The sequence below is a fragment of the Hyperolius riggenbachi genome, chromosome 7 (assembly GCF_040937935.1).
Source record: "Hyperolius riggenbachi isolate aHypRig1 chromosome 7, aHypRig1.pri, whole genome shotgun sequence".
Taxonomy (NCBI): Eukaryota; Metazoa; Chordata; class Amphibia; order Anura; family Hyperoliidae; genus Hyperolius; species Hyperolius riggenbachi.
In genome coordinates, this window is record NC_090652.1 from 28,187,322 (window position 1) to 28,203,266 (window position 15,945).

General features: G+C 43.9%; 1 protein-coding gene across 1 annotated transcript; it reads right to left on the reverse strand.

Moving 5' to 3' along the window:
* Positions 1-1,310: 1,310 nt before the first annotated feature.
* LOC137525453 (ras-like protein) lies at positions 1,311-3,737 on the reverse strand. The gene has a single exon (XM_068246549.1). It carries the CDS (start codon positions 3,692-3,694, stop codon positions 3,095-3,097), a length of 600 nt encoding a protein of 199 aa, XP_068102650.1. The 5' UTR covers positions 3,695-3,737; the 3' UTR covers positions 1,311-3,094.
* Positions 3,738-15,945: the final 12,208 nt, after the last annotated feature.

A 15,945-nucleotide genomic window follows, 5' to 3' on the forward strand; every position in this document is an offset into this window, starting at 1 on the left:
CAGGCTCAACTTGGTCTAGATCAGGTGAGCTCTCCCATAGAGAGTAGCCGGAGCGGTGCATAACAGAAGTGACTCCCCTTTTCAGACTCCACCAATGATCTACATTCTCCACGCATCCCCATTATTATGATAAAAGCACCCTCTCGTCACATCACATGATGATTTTGATGACAGAGGGTGCTCTATGGAGCCTGTAGATCGCTGTTGGAGGCTGGATAGGTGAGTGACTTGTCTTATGCTCCGTGGAATAGCACCTCGAGGAGGCCTGCTGGGGCTCTCCACAAGGACAGCTGTTATCCCTGGTATTGCCACTAGCCACGCACACCAGACTCCCCATGACCATGGGCCCCATAGTAACTGCTATGGCTGCTGTGGTGATACCTATGCTTCTGGGTTACATTGATATTTGAAAAGAGTTTTAAAGCTGTGTTAGACATAAAAATGGACCATTTTCCAAAACAAAGACAAGTGAAGTGTTCTCCCCAGGCTCTTTTAGCCAGGTGCTCCACCCGGATAGTTTTGGTGAGCACCCGGCTGTTCTCAGCTCACCTCCTCCTATGCTGTAAGCAGAGTTGCTCACAGAAGCACTGGCCCTGCATTCTCTCATCTTTCCCCACCGGCTAATTTTTCATGCCACCCGGCTGGAAACAAATTCTGGGAAGAACACTGAAGTGGATAAACTATCTGAACGCTATCTATAAGATACGTTCAGATGTGGCAGGTGCTCATGCACCTGCCACACGTACCCCTCGGGACTTGGAGATCCGCAATTGGTGAAAGGGAACATCTGTTCCCCTGAGTCAATCAAAGTGTCTGTAAGGAAAGATCATGGCTTCAATGAGAATCCAATGATCTTTCCTGTAACAACAATGTTCTGTGTGCTTTGAACAGGGTGTGCGGGGACATCTACAGGTAAAAAAAAAAATTATATAAAAATACACAATATACATTAGATTTTACACTTTATACATTAAATATAAATAAATTAATCCCTCCTTATTCCCCCCCCCTCCCCCTCCACTGCCCATAGTTACCAAAATGAAACACACACACAAAAAAAAGTTAACTGCATTAAAAAAAAACAAAAATATAATTATATTAGGGACTTTTTTTTAATTACTATGTATATCATGAGGGTATATTACTGTTATTTTTGCAAATAAAGCCTTGTAATTATTGATTGAGTAAAAGAAAATCAAAACAGAAAAAATATACACCTTTTTTAAAAAAAAAAATATATTGTCACCATACATTGTAATAGTGACATAATTTAAACATTGTAATAAAAGGGACAAATAAAATGTGTGGGTTTTATTTACAGTAGCATTGTTTATTTTAAAACTATAACAGATGTAAATGTAGAAGTTTTTTACTGAAGTTTTGTTACTGAAAACAAATATCGCCCCAAAAAAGGCTAATTAGAGGAGAAAAAGACAAGGTATAGATAATTTTGGTGTGATAAGTAGTGATAACGTTATTGGCAAAGGAAGAGGAGGATCGCTAACAGGTGAAAACTGCTCTGGTCTGTTAGGGTAAAAACCCTGTGGTGAAACGCACCCATTGTCTCCATTTCTGTAGCAAAATGCAAAGCCCCTTTTGGTATGACTTCTCCGGACACCGCCTACCCTACATCTGTTGTACTAATTCCAGGCGACATTGAATAATATTCCCCCTCTGAGTCATAGCAACTCAGAGGGAGAAGTAATTTGGGGTCCGGCGATCACCGGTACCCGAATTACACTGCTGCGTGGCCATAGACATAACATTGTGTTTATGGCGGTGCCGAGGTCAGGCACAGCGAGGGGAAGAGCATAGGCCAAAATGACCTGCTTTGAATATTAAGTGCAGGACATAGAATTCGAACCCCCTACAGGGAGGATACTATGAGGTAGAAAGCAACATGTGAGGCGCCCAAAAAGTCTAAAATATTTAAAAATTGATTTTAAGGAGTAAAGGTGGCCATACACTTATAGATTTGCATCAGATATATTTCTGTCAGATGCCTGTCAAGTTGAATCTGACAGGAATCTATCTAATGTGTGTCACACACTAGGAACAGATTTACAATAGATTTCAGTGTGAAATCTATTGGAAATCGATCTAAATGCATTATTGGACCATTAGATCCAATGCAACTCTATGGACCATCTGCCAGCAGCAGATCGACCTAGATTTTCCATCCTGTCAGAGAGAGCAAATCGATCAAAAACGATCGAAATCGGCCGCAAATCAATCTGGGAATTCAAAAGAATCGATTTCTGATCGATCAATTCTATAGAATCGATCGATCAATCGATATCTGAGATTAACCAGTGTATAGGCCCCTTAAGTGTGGTCTGAACGAAAGATTCAGACTTTTATTCAAGCTCTTGGGCAGATACTCAGAGCTCTACACTACTACGGATTTAGCACTTTTTGTACTGATCCGAGGAAGCGGCTATAGGCCGTGAAACGCGTTGTCATTTACTGTGCAGCATGTGAATAAAAGTCTGAATCTTTCATCCAGGGGATTATTGAAGGTGAGTCCACACTTATCTTCTTTTAAATCTGTTTTTAATTATATTATACTTTTTGAGTGCCTCTTGTATTTCTACTTTACTGTAGTGTGGGACACTTCTGTGCACTGCTTGTGTCGCCCAAAGGATCATGCTCAATCCTGATGGGCGACACTGATTCAGTATGGGTCTCTAGCTTAAAGTGAAATGAGCAGCATTTTTAGCCCAAGGGCATCTCAATAGCACATTAAAAATGCATGCTAGCAAAGTGGCTCATTACTTAAAAAAATCCATTCTATCTCTTCTTTTTATATTTAAATGTTTGTTAGAGGCTTTTATTGCTCTACTTTCGAGGCCTGCCGTCCGCATAAAGAGCAGGCAGATAAGGACTGCTGTAATTAGCAGTAACAATGAGCAAACAAAAGATTTCATCAGTAGGGTGAGTGGGGAGAAAGCACACCATGTTTCAAACAGTTTAGAGAAGTCATACAGGGCAGAAGGAATGGGAGGGGGTAAATGGCAGCTTCTACAGCTATTAGAAACCAGGACAATGTGCAGAAAAAAAAGGCTGCTTGGATCCCCTTTAAGATGGGCCTTATTTACAAGAGAGAACAAGGCAGTCTATCTTGACCACTGTTCAGTTTTTTCATTTTATACCGACGGATTTCACGGACCAGTGTGTAAAACGCATCTTCGACCCCCTGCCCTGTTTTAGCAGATGTCTCAATGTAAGGTATTCCATAACTCCTGGCCAGGTCCTGAGCTTGTCTGGTCTCCACACCCCTTGCTGGCAGATCACACTTGTTGCCGATAAGCACCATCGGAACGTCATCAGCCTCTTTCCTCTTTTTTATCTGCTCCCGGTAGAAATGGATGTCGGCAAACGACTTCATGTCGTTGATAGCAAATACACAAAGAAAGCCGTGGCCCTTCCTCAGAAGAAGGTCACTCATGGCACTGAACTCCTCTTGGACTCTAGCTTCAGTGATGTCCAGGAAGCATTTCTTCTCATCGACCACCACCCACTTTCTCTCGGGCTCCTCAATTCTTGGATAATAGGCGTCATCATCCACAAAATAGTTCTGGATGAACTGAATTTTTAAAGTTCTTTTCCCGACGCCTGAGTTTCCCACAATTATCAGCCTGTAGGCGGTCATTTCTGTAGACTGACTCGTCTCTTTGCATCGTAGACAATCCATGCTACACTCGCCTCAGCTAACCCAGCTCTGACTTCTCTGCTGTCTGGGCTGCTGGGCACACCCTGTTTGCTGAACTCCTACCAGGGTGGATGCTGGATCCCAATAGGCTGTGGGACCTTTGTGACATCACACAGCCCTGAGATGACTCAGAAGAAGAAGGAAGAGGATGTGAGTAACTTTTCTTTGCCAAGATTCTTTACATCCTCTTCTGCGCTCAGCAGCGTCATTTTGTTGCAACACTTCCTCCTACCTTGGCACAACTTTCTTTCAGCCCCAATACATGTGAATTTGATTAACCCTTTCAGAGAGGGCCATATATTATTATTTAGTATTTATTTAGCACTGACATCTTCCGCAGCACTGTACAGAGTCAATATATTCTTGTCAGTGTCCCTCAGAGGAGCTCACAAGCTAAAGGTGGCCATACACTTATAGATGTGCAGCAGATTTGACCATAAGATGTATTTCTGTTAGATGCCTGTCAAGTCGAATCTGACAGGAATCTATCTGATGTATGCCACACACTAGGAACAGATTTCCAATAGATTTCAGAATGAAATGCCAGCAGCAGATCGACCTAGATTTTCCATCCTGTCAGATAGATCAAATCAGTCGAAATCGATAGATTTGATAGAATCGATTTCCGATCGATTGATTCTATAGAATCGATCGATGGCTGAAATCGACCAGTGTATGGGTCCCTTAATCCGTTCCATAGTTTTAGGTCTATGTATGTATCAGGGGCGTAACTAGAAATCACCGGACCCCCCTGCAAAAGTTTGGATGGGCGCCCACCTGGGCCCGCTCAGGGCTGTTTTGGGGGGCAGGAGGGGTCGCAGCATGAGGGAAGAGCATGGCCACATTTCGGCTGGGAAGGGGGCCATCTTGTGGCCAAAAAGTAAAACTACACCCAAAAATATTTTTCACATACAAATACATTAGTTTACAAAAATTAACTCATTAACTCCCACACTCCCCAATTGTTACCAATTTTTTTTTGTAATAAAAAAATAAATAAATAAAATTACAATTAAAAAAAACATAAATAGTTACCTTAGGGACTGAAAGCTTTAAATATTTAAATCAAGAGGGTATAACACTGTTACTTTATAAACTATGGGCTTGTAATTAGGGATAGACGCAAAACTGAAAAAAATGCACCTTTATTTGCAAATAAAATATTGGCGCCAAACATTGTGATAGGGACATAATTTAAACGGTGTAATAACCTGGACAAATGGGCAAATAAGTTACATGGATTTTAATTACAGTAGCACGCATTATTTAAAAACTATAATGGCCGAAAAATGAAAAATAATAATTTTTTCCTATTTTCCCATTAAAACACATTTAGAATAAAATAATACTTGCCATAATGTCCCACCTAAAGAAAGCCTAATTGGTGGCGAAAAAAACAAGATATAGTTCATTTCATTGCGATAAGTAATGATAAAGTTATAGGCGAATGAATATAAGGAGCGCAGAAAGGAGAAAATTGCTCGGATGCTAAAGGGGTAAAAACCCTCAGTTGTGAAGCGGTTAAATTTTAAGATTTTCGTGTCAGTTCCTCTTTAAGTCACACCCCTGCCACACCCCTAATCATGCCCCTGACATACCTAATCATGCATACCATAAAGATTTCATAAGAAAAATATGTTGTTTTATAATTCAAACCACTCTGGTCCTTTCTATCCTGGACTAGCCCAAAATCTGTCGGTAATGTCAGATTTCTACAACTTACTGTAAGTGACAGCAACACAGGAGAGAAGTAATTTATGGCTCATTTTACTCTGGGAGAAATGTACTTCTTATTTGTATGTGTTTTAAATTATAAGATTTTCGCAACAGTTTCTCTTTAAAGACTTTAGAATCTAGACTTTTCACACTGCGTGTGTGTCGCAGATAGATTGTGCAGCTCTGACTCTGTTGGTACTGCTCCTGTCCTGCACAACGTGACAACGTGCGTGGCTGCGTGCTACGTCATCCTCCACCGCAGCGCAGCAGCGTATAAATCTTACTGCTCCCACAGCAGCCCAGCGTGACTTCACTAACTCCACCCCTCGCCGCCGCCCCCCTGCTCCGCAATTTGCTCTCAGTCAGACTCAGTCTAATGATGGGAATTCCGGCTCTTTAGAAAGCATCGGCTTTTCTGGCTCGGCCACTCGGCTCCCTTTAAAGAGCCGGCTCGTTCGCGACCCACTACGCCGGACATTTCTAAAACCCGCCAGGACGCCCTGGACAGGACGTAAAAAGTGGACCTGTCCGGGCAAAAGAGGACGCTTGGTCACCCTAGCGGAATCTGATTAACCCTTTCAGTATTGTTTGCCTTACTTCAGTCAGCTGGCATCCTTCTGTATTGTTTGCATTCATTTGTGATTGAAAATTCAACAGTTTGTAGCTTTATCTAAAAAGTGTAACAGGTCTGCATAGTTTTAACATTACTGCGACTCCTGTCCACAATACACAGTATTACTATCGACCTTGAATCCAAACTTTGTATGTTCGGTGTTGTGGATGTAGTAGATGGTAGTGATGGGTCGTTCGCGAACGAGCCGGCTCTAAGAGCCGGCTCTTTGAAGTGAATCAGAGGAGCCGATGCTCACTCTGAGAAGAGCCGATGCCTCAGCCACCCCTTTTAGCTCTGCTTTGCTCAGTAATAAAGGGCGCTGAGGCATTCTGGGAAATGTAGTCCTCCTCTTGCAGCTTGTAGGAGTGTTTAGGGCGGAGCAGAGCAGTAGCAGGAGGGATTGCCTCAATCAGAGAAGTAGTCTGGAGTTGGCATGGAGACGGGGGGCGTGGCTTTTAATCCGATTCTGAGTGGTGTCTAGTGATATTCAATTAAGAGCTGATTCAGAGCCGTAAGAGCCGGCTCTTTAATGGGAGCCGATTCAGAAGAGCCGATTCTCTGAGAAGAGCCGGAATTCCCATCACTAGTAGATTGACAGCATTACTATAGATTTTTCCATAGAGGAATGTAGAGAGGACAGTGACACCTAGTGGCTGCAGGCGGAACGCCGGAGAGACCAAACCGGGGATATGTAAGCTCTGCCACACTCAAGGATGTTGCTAGCACCAAAGATCAGTGACACATGCCCCAGATCTATTCTGGGATGTCCCCCAGGCAGAGTCAGCTGTGTGGACTCAATGGAGGGCATGCTGGAAGCTGTGGTGCAGCAATTGGAGTTATGCTGGGTGCTATGATGCCTCTCTGTGGGCATGCAGGGAGCTGTGGTTCTTCTATGGGGGCATGCTGGGAGTTGTGGTGCCTCAATGGGAGCATGGGAGGGAGCCCACTAGAAGGTCTCCCTGACCTATAGGGGTCTCCCTATGCTATAGTGAACTACCAGATACCAGGCAGCAGGCCAGCCCATCCAGCAGAAAGCCAGTACTGCCAGCACAGAAGCCAGGTAACTGCCTAGTTATGTTTAAGTGATACTGCCTATTTATGTGATGTGCTGCATTTTTGTTTTTTTTATTAATTTTTATTAATGGAGAGGAGGCTTCATGCAACATTTTGCTGGGCAGGCGAGGCCTACTCAGACCACTGTTAAATTCAAGTACATTTGGCTCCACCCATGACCACACCCACATGCTGGTGCGTGGCCACACCCATTTTCTAGCTGGAGTGCCCAAAATTGCCCTGTATCTCTTTTGATCCTAGCAACACCCCTGGCCCCAGTGGGGGAAGGAAAAAGTCCAGGCCCCTCCTCCCCACTGGGCACAGGGGTAAGGGGGGGTGGTCTGATTGTAGGAAGTGGGCCCCATAGCAGTTTTACAGGGGGGCCTGTCAGGCGTAGTTACACCCCTGCAGGCACACATCCAGAACCGCTGGTGTACAGTATGCCTATATGGCCTATACATTTTGCAAAGCTATACTAAGCCGACACGTGTACAGTGCATGGCATCAATTGTCTTTCAAGAGACAGCAACACATTTGTGAGATAGGAAATAGGAGGGGTATGACCAGATTGAGCACAAATAACAGTAAATATAAGAAAATGCAAAACTTTATTAACCAGTTCAGCCTATTTGGACGACTATGCTCGTCCAGATAGGCACTGATGCTATTCCTGCGTGGTGCGCGCGATCGGGCTACATATACTGGGCACATATACCCCTGGCTACATATACTGGGCACATAACATATACCCCTGGCTACATATACTGGGCACATATACCCCTGGCTACATATACTGGGCACATAAACCCCTGGCTACATATACTGGGCACATAAACCCCTGGCTACATATACTGGGACATATACCCCTGGCTACATATACTGGGCACACATACCCCTGGCTACATATACTGGGGACATCTATATCATTACATGCATTTACTGGTGAAAGGCTGTCTGTCATTATGTGCATTAACTGGTGAAACACTGTCTCTCATTACATGCATTTTGTGGTGAAACGCTGTCTCTCATTACATGCATTTACTGGTGAAAGGCTGTCTCTTATGTGCATTTAGTGGTGAAAGGCTGTCTCTCATTACGTGCATTTACTGGTTGAGGGCTGTCTCTTATGTGCATTTAGTGGTGAAACGCTGTCTCTCATTACATGCATTTACTGGTGAAAGGCTGTCTCTCATTACATGTTTTTACTGGGGAAATGCTGTCTGTCATTATGTGCATTAACTGGTGAAACACTGTCTCTCATTACGTGCATTTACTGGTGAAAGGCTGTCTCATATGTGCATTTAGTGATGAAAGGCTGTCTCTCATTACATGCATTTACTGGTTAAAGGCTGTCTCTTATGTGCATTTAGTGGGGAAACGCTGTCTCTCATTACGTGCATTTACTGGTGAAAGGCTGTCTCTCATTACATGCATGTACTGGGAAAACACTGTCTGTCATTACGTGCATTTACTTCATATTTTTTTTTATGTAACTACACTACATGACCACGCCCACTCTTGTCGCCGCAGCGCAAGTTCCCCCCCCTTGAGCCCCACCAGCCAGCCATTGTGCCCCTTTTGAGCCCCACCCAAAATTCTGAAGCTGGAGCCGCCGCTGGTTTTAATTACAGTAGCGTATATTAATTTCAAGCTATAATGGCCAAAAACTGAGAAAAAATGAATTTTTTTAATTTCTTTCTTAACCTCCTTGCCGGTTATCCCGGTTAACCTGCGCAGGAGGATTTCTCAGGCCCCACTGGGCCGATATGCATAATTTTTTTTGTTACATGCAGCTAGCACTTTGCAAGCTGCTTGTAACATCCGATCGCCACCGCCGCCGATTCGCCGCTACCCGCCGCGCCGCCCCCCCCCTCCAGACCCCTTACGCAGCCTGGCCAATCAGTGCCAGGCAGCGCTGAGGGGTGGATCGGGATTCCCTCTGACGTCCCAACGTCCATGACGTCGGTGACATCATTCCGCCCGTCGCCATGGCGACCGGGGAAGCCCAGCAGGAAATCCCGTTCTGTACGGGATTTCCTGCTTACTCTGATCGCTGGAGGCGATCGGAGTGGCTGCGGAGATGCCGCTGCTCAGCGGCTATCATGTAGCGAGCCCTGGGTGATTTAAATGATTTAATGATTTAAATTTTTTTTTTTAAAGTACTCTGCTGCCCCCTTGCCGCGGTAATTAGACCGGCAAGGGGGTTAATCTTCCTGTTAAAATGGATTTAGAAAAAAATAATTCTTAGCAAAATGTACCACCCAAAGGAAGCCTAATTTGTGGCGGAAAAACGAGATATAGATCAATTCATTGTGATAAGTAGTGATAAAGTTATTGAATGGGAGCAAATGAATGGGAGGTGAACGTGGCTCGGATGCATGAGCTTTTCGACACTGTGGTGCTGAACCGGTTAATCAACTAGTGAGAAACACACTAAAAGTGTATAATAAAATCACATGTCAGCAATCTGCCCCATCAATCCCCTCCCCCCCTCGCTATCCCAGATATCCCTTCAAAAAATCCCTCAGAACCCACGGGTCTAATGCTGGGAATACACAGTTCATTTTTGAGCCAGATAGATGGCTCGATAGATAATTTCCGACATGTCCGATCTCCCGCTTGATCGTTTTACCGCTCGATTTGTGATAGAAGTGAATGGAAAAAGATAAGAAAAACGAGCGGAAGGTAACAGAATCGACTGCACAATCGAGCAGCAGAAATGAACCGTGAATGCCCACCATAAAGACTCATAGCGTCAGGTGTGCAAATAATTGAATCACAGATTAACATCAGTTTGTCCTACACAAATGGCTGCGCAGCCAATAATCTAAACAGGAAAGAAAAAACAGTCCAGCATGCTAATTAGGAGACAGGATATATAAAGCAGGAAGTAAACAGTCAGTTCCAGAAGGTGAGGTGCAGGAAGCAGGAAAAAAATGGGCAACCCTGAAGCTGGCTTCAGACTGTGGATTGGCGGCAGTGGCAACCGCCAAAAAACAGTCCTTTGAGGATTACCAAGTTAATACACGGTAATGCCTGTCTGGATTCCGGCCAAGCAGGAGGTGACGCTCACTTCCTGTTGGCAAATCGATGTGCACGGAAGCGTATTGCTAAAATACACGTATGCACATGCGGAACGCGAAAGCCTGCGCGGGTTTTTTAAATACAAGTGCGTTGCCATAGACTAACATGACTTCCAGTCTAACACAAGTCACCCTAGGAGCTGCGCGGTAACGTAGGTATGTCCGTGCGTTAGATAGGGCACTTCTGGTACAGGGTACTGCAACAAGAGTAGTATGAACTACCCAATAGACTAACATTAGGCTGCAGTGGGGTCCGGTAAATTAACCGCACTGCCCCAGTGTGAAGGTGCCCGAAGGGAACGAGCCACTTTGACAAAGGCTAAATTATCATGGCTAGACAACTGGGTCATAACATGTCCAGGACAGCAGATGTTGTGGAACGTTCCCAGTATGCAGTGTGGTTCATACCTACCAAAAGTTGGGCCAAAAGTAGGATAACTGGTGGACTGGACAGGGTCATGGATGCACAAGTTACATAGTTATTTTGCTTGAAAAAAAACATATGTCCATCAAGTTCAACCAGTACATACAAGGCTCATTGATGCACAATGTATGAAAAGGACTGGCCCATCTGATCCAATCTCACAGAAGACTATTGGATAAAATGCTGAAAATCGTAATGATGGCCATGGGGAAAGGCCAGTCTGCTCATGTTAAGCCCTGTCTATTTCTCAAAGTTCTTAAAATGGACATAGGAGTTTAAGAACTGGAGCAGAGATGGAATTGGCCTAGTCTGAAGAATCACGTGATCATGCACCAGTCCTGGTCCAACCCAACCCACCACAGTGACCTCAGTGCAAAGGCAGCATGGAAGTTCTTGACATCTGGACAGTCCTGGGTTGTTTCACAATGCTGATGTCATTTTGCATACAGTATACTGTACATGAGGGGAGGGGAAGTCTCTAATTGTAATGGTAAGTTTATTGTAGTATTTGATTCTCTATTGACCAGCAAGATTTCAGGCTCCCAGCTGTCTTCACTGTATGCCGATAACGAGTTGAGATTAGGAGTGTCCTCTGTAATGGTGTGTACACACCTTTGACGGATGTCGCCCATCGGGGATCAGTACCTGATTCTCTTGGGCAACATCGCTGGGCCGGGATGTATATATGAGTGTCAGCTGTCTAGCTGACGACGTGCTGTGTTGCTATACGGGGGGATGATGGAGGGACGATGATCGGCACATGCGTGACGTCACGCAACAGGCAGGGGAGCAACGCGAACAATGGAATCAGCGTCGCTGGGGGTGAGTAGAACTACCCAGCGGATCACTTGTGGGTTGGGTGTCGCCGGCTGTTGGTTATTATTAGCTGCCTTAAAGGCCCCAGAACTGAGAGGGGATTTGATCAATAAAGTATATGCTGTGTAAGTGGCGCTGCAGCATATGTCCAGCACCACTCTCTATGTTCTGTGCCCCCAGGAGTCCCCGTTCTAGTTAGCCGAAATCTTCAAGTAGACTAGAACGTTGAATATGAACGGGGAAGATATGGCATTTATCTTCCCTGATCTTGCTCCCTTGGGCCGTCATGCATTACAGACCTGTAAAAAAAAAAAAAGCACCACCGCACAACTCACCTATTCCTGGATTTGATCGCTGCCTTTTGCGCCTTGTCAGCTCTCCTGTTCTGCTGCCGTGTCCCCCGTAATGTATCAGCAGGGATCTTCACTGACGCTGACCTGGAAGCACTTTCAGGTTACCTTTGGGTCAGCGCGCTGAAGATGCCGGCAGATACGGGGGACACGTCGGCAGAACGGGAGAGCTGACAAGGCGCAAAAGGCAGCGGTCAAATCCAGAAGTAGGTGAGTTGTGTAGTGGTGCTTTTTTTTGTTTTTACAGGTCTAAAACATCAAGTACAGGAGTACTTTAAGTCAGGCGTGTGTACGAGGTGTACAAGGCTTAAGGGAGAGCTCCTAATCCCAGCTTGTTACAGGTCCTGCGCAAAAGACATCTGTCCAGACACAATCAACCAATCAGATTCCAAACCAGCCACAATAGCCAAGACAAGAGAGCTGTCCAAAGATGTCAGTAGACCTGCACAAGACTGGACTGGGCTACAAGTCTATTGCAAAGCAATACCCAACAGCTGAGGCGATGACTCGCAAATGGAAGAAACACCAAATACCTTTCAGTCTCCCTTGGTCTGGGGCTCCATGCCTTGTGGAGTTGCAATGATCATGAGCGCGGTGATGAAGCAGTGCAGAACAACGGGGAGGGGGGGGGGGGGGATTGGGACTTGTCAATGTTCTCAGGGCAGCTGAGACCATAGTCACCAAGAAAACAATTGGTAGCATACTACACCGTAAAGTACTCAAATCTTACAGAGCCCACAAGGTTCCCCTGCTGAAAACAGCACGTGTACAGGCCCCTCTGCAGTTTAGCAATGCACATATGAATGATCCAGAGGAGAAATACGTGAAAGTGATGTGATTAGATGAGACACAAATTGAACTCTTTGGCATCAACTCATCTCACCATGTTTAAAGAAGTAGTAAAATCCAAAAATCTTTTTTTCAAACAATTTTTTAGATAACATCAAGTGTAGCAAATATCTCAAAACCATAACAACACAGTCGTATAACATAAAAAAGTCAAACATTGTATAAAGATGCAAATCATCCGAGAAGCAACATATGTTCAGGTTAAGTTACTCAATCACAGCATAATTACAGCAGTAGCGGATTCCTACTATCGAAGGTCAAAGGGACAACAGAAAGAAGGGTGAAAAAAATAACTCACAGAGTGCAATCGTGATAGTAAAACTCTTGACATGCAAGAGCCAGAATTCTTGGCACTCAGAAATCCTTGTCTATACTTTGAGTTTCCCTGAATGCAGACCAGACACTCAATGAGGACATGACCACGCAACTTGACAGTTCTCAAACGTGCCAATAAATAAAATATCAAGTCGCAAGGGGTATACAAACCCTAATCATAGATTCACAGACAATGAACAGTTCCACCAAAAAATGTCACGAGTTATCAGCCGCCAAAGGAAGGGTCCATACCAAGAAGAGAGGGCCACAATCTAACAGAACCCAAAGGAGAAGTTAAAAATCGATAGCTGTCACTCTCCTTAAAGACATATCATTGCGACTACATTATAATAAATTTCTCCGTCAGGTCCTGTTTAGCAGAGATTAGGTCCTCCATTTGCGCTATTTGGTCTATCTTTTGAAACCATAAACTAATTGAAGGACGCTAACTGGATTTCCACATCAAGGGTTTTGCAGCATTTAGGAGATGCTTGACCAAGGACTTTTCGTGTGACCGAACACATTCCGCAGAAAGATGCAAGAGAAAAATCTCCAAGCTAAATTCTCACAAGCTATCTCCTTCCTCAGAGCATGTACTTGCATCCAAAATGGTTTCATCCTCGAGCAATTCCACCAAATGTGCATAAGATCACCAGATTCTGCCTCACATATCCAGCAGAGATCGGATACCGAAGGGAAAAATCTATGGAGCCTCGCAGGTGTTCTGTACCAATGAGAGAGAAATTTATAATTAATTTCCTGCTTTAGGACACGAAGAGAGGACCTGGATACATATTTTATCCCAATCATCCTCATCAATTGATATCTGCAAACGCTCCTCCCAGCCTGTGTCGCGATCACTCGAAAACGGCTTGACCAATTTGAACGAAACTTGGTATGCAGATCCCTTACTACCTGGGATGATAGGTTCTGGGGGTCTCGCGCCCCCCCCCTGCACACGTGGGCGGAGCTACAAACAGCAAATCAGATTTCACCCATTCAAATCAATGGAAAAAATGGAAAAGGCTGCCATTCTCACAGTAATCAAGCCAGAGTCCCCACACTCGGCACAGTTGGTCACTTGGTGACCGAGGTTACAAATCCAGGGAAAGTGGGCGGAGCATAAAACAGCCAATCAAATTTCAGCCATTCATTTTAAATGGGAAATGTAAACTGCAGCCATTCTTAGACTGTTAATGGCAGGGCTCTCAAACTTTGCACAGTTGGTCACTGGGTGAATTAAATTTGGATTCAAGAGAGTGGGTGGAGCCTACAACAGCCAATCAAAATCCACCTATTGATTTTCAAGGGGGATATTTAACCTATTTTGGTTCCTGGACGTAGTTTCTACGTCCAGGAACCTTGCGTGCTACCGCGTGCTCCCGCGGCCGATCGCACGCGTGCACGCGCACTCCCGGCCGCGGATTCGTTAGCCACGGAATCAATGTATCGGGCTATGGTGCCCGATCATTGATTCCTCTCCCCCGCTGAAAAAGCGACAGCTTCTCTCGGAAGCTGTGCTTTTTCTGGCTGTTCCCTCCCCGATGCATCACTCTAAGCGTGTGCTACGCTTAGAGTGACGTCATGTAAACAAACTCATGGCCGCCATCTTGTGGCCAAAAAGTAATACTACACCTGAAAGAAAAAACAAATTAAAATTAACACACATTTACATTATAAATCTATTGTTTACCTCCCACCCTCCCAAAACTACCCAAATAAAATGTTTACTATTAAAAAAAAAACCCATTACAATAAAAAAAAAAAACATGTAAATATTTACCTAAGGGTCTAAACTTTTTAAATATCAATGTAAAGATGAAATATTTCTATATTTTTTTTAATTTTAAACTTGTTAATAGTGATAGATGCAAAACGGAAAAAATGCTCCTTTATTTCCAAATAAAATATTGTCGCCATACATTGTGATAGGGTCATAATTTTAACGGTGTAATAACCGGGACATATGGGCAAATACAATACGTGAGTTTTAATTATGGAGGCATGTATTATTTTAAAACTATAATGGCTGAAAACTGAGAAATAATGAATTTTTCCATTTTTTTCTTATTCTTCCTGTTAAAATGCATTTACAGTAAAGTGGCTCTTAGCAAAATGTACCCCCCAAAGAAAGCCTAATTGGTGGCAGAAAAAACAAGATATAGATCAGTGCATTGTGATAAGTAGTGATAAAGTTATAGGCTAATGAATGGGAGGTGAACATTTCTCACGTGAAAACGACGGAACACGAATGGGTTAAACTGCTGCCATTCTTACATTGTTAATGGCAGAGGCTTCAAACTTGCTACAGTCGGTCATTGGGTGACTGGGGTTCAAATTCACTAAAGGGACGGGGCCACGAACAGCCAAACAGATTTCATTGGTGGATAAACTGCTTCCATTCACACATTTTTGATGCCAGGAACCTGAAATAAACAAACTTGGTCATTGAGTGACTGTGTGTGTCAAGGTTACAAAAAGTGGGTGGAGCCAAAAACAAATTTCACTGGTCAAATATAAAACTGCAGCCATTCTTACAACGTTAATGGTAGGGTTCTCAAACTTTGTACAGTTGGTCACTGGGTGAATGAGATTAAGATTTTGGAAGGTGGGTGGAGCCTACAACAGCCAATAAAAATTCACCTTTTGATTTTCAAAAGGAACATTTAAGCTGCTACCATTCTTATACTGTTAATAGCAGATGCCTCAAACCTGGTACAATTGGTCAATGGGTGACTGGGGTTCAAATTCAGAAAGGGAGCAGAGCCACAAATAACCAGATTTGTTTATTTTTCAATGGGAAAATACAAAGTATTGATACCAAGGACCCCAAAGCTGATAAACTTGATAATTGAGTGACTGTATGTCAAGGTTAGAAAAAGTGGGAGGTGCCAACAACTAAATTTTTAACATGGCAGGGTTCCCAAACTTTACACAATTGGCCACTGGGTGACTGGGATTAATCTTCAGAAATGTGGGTGGAGCCTACAACAGCTAATCAAAATTTACCTATT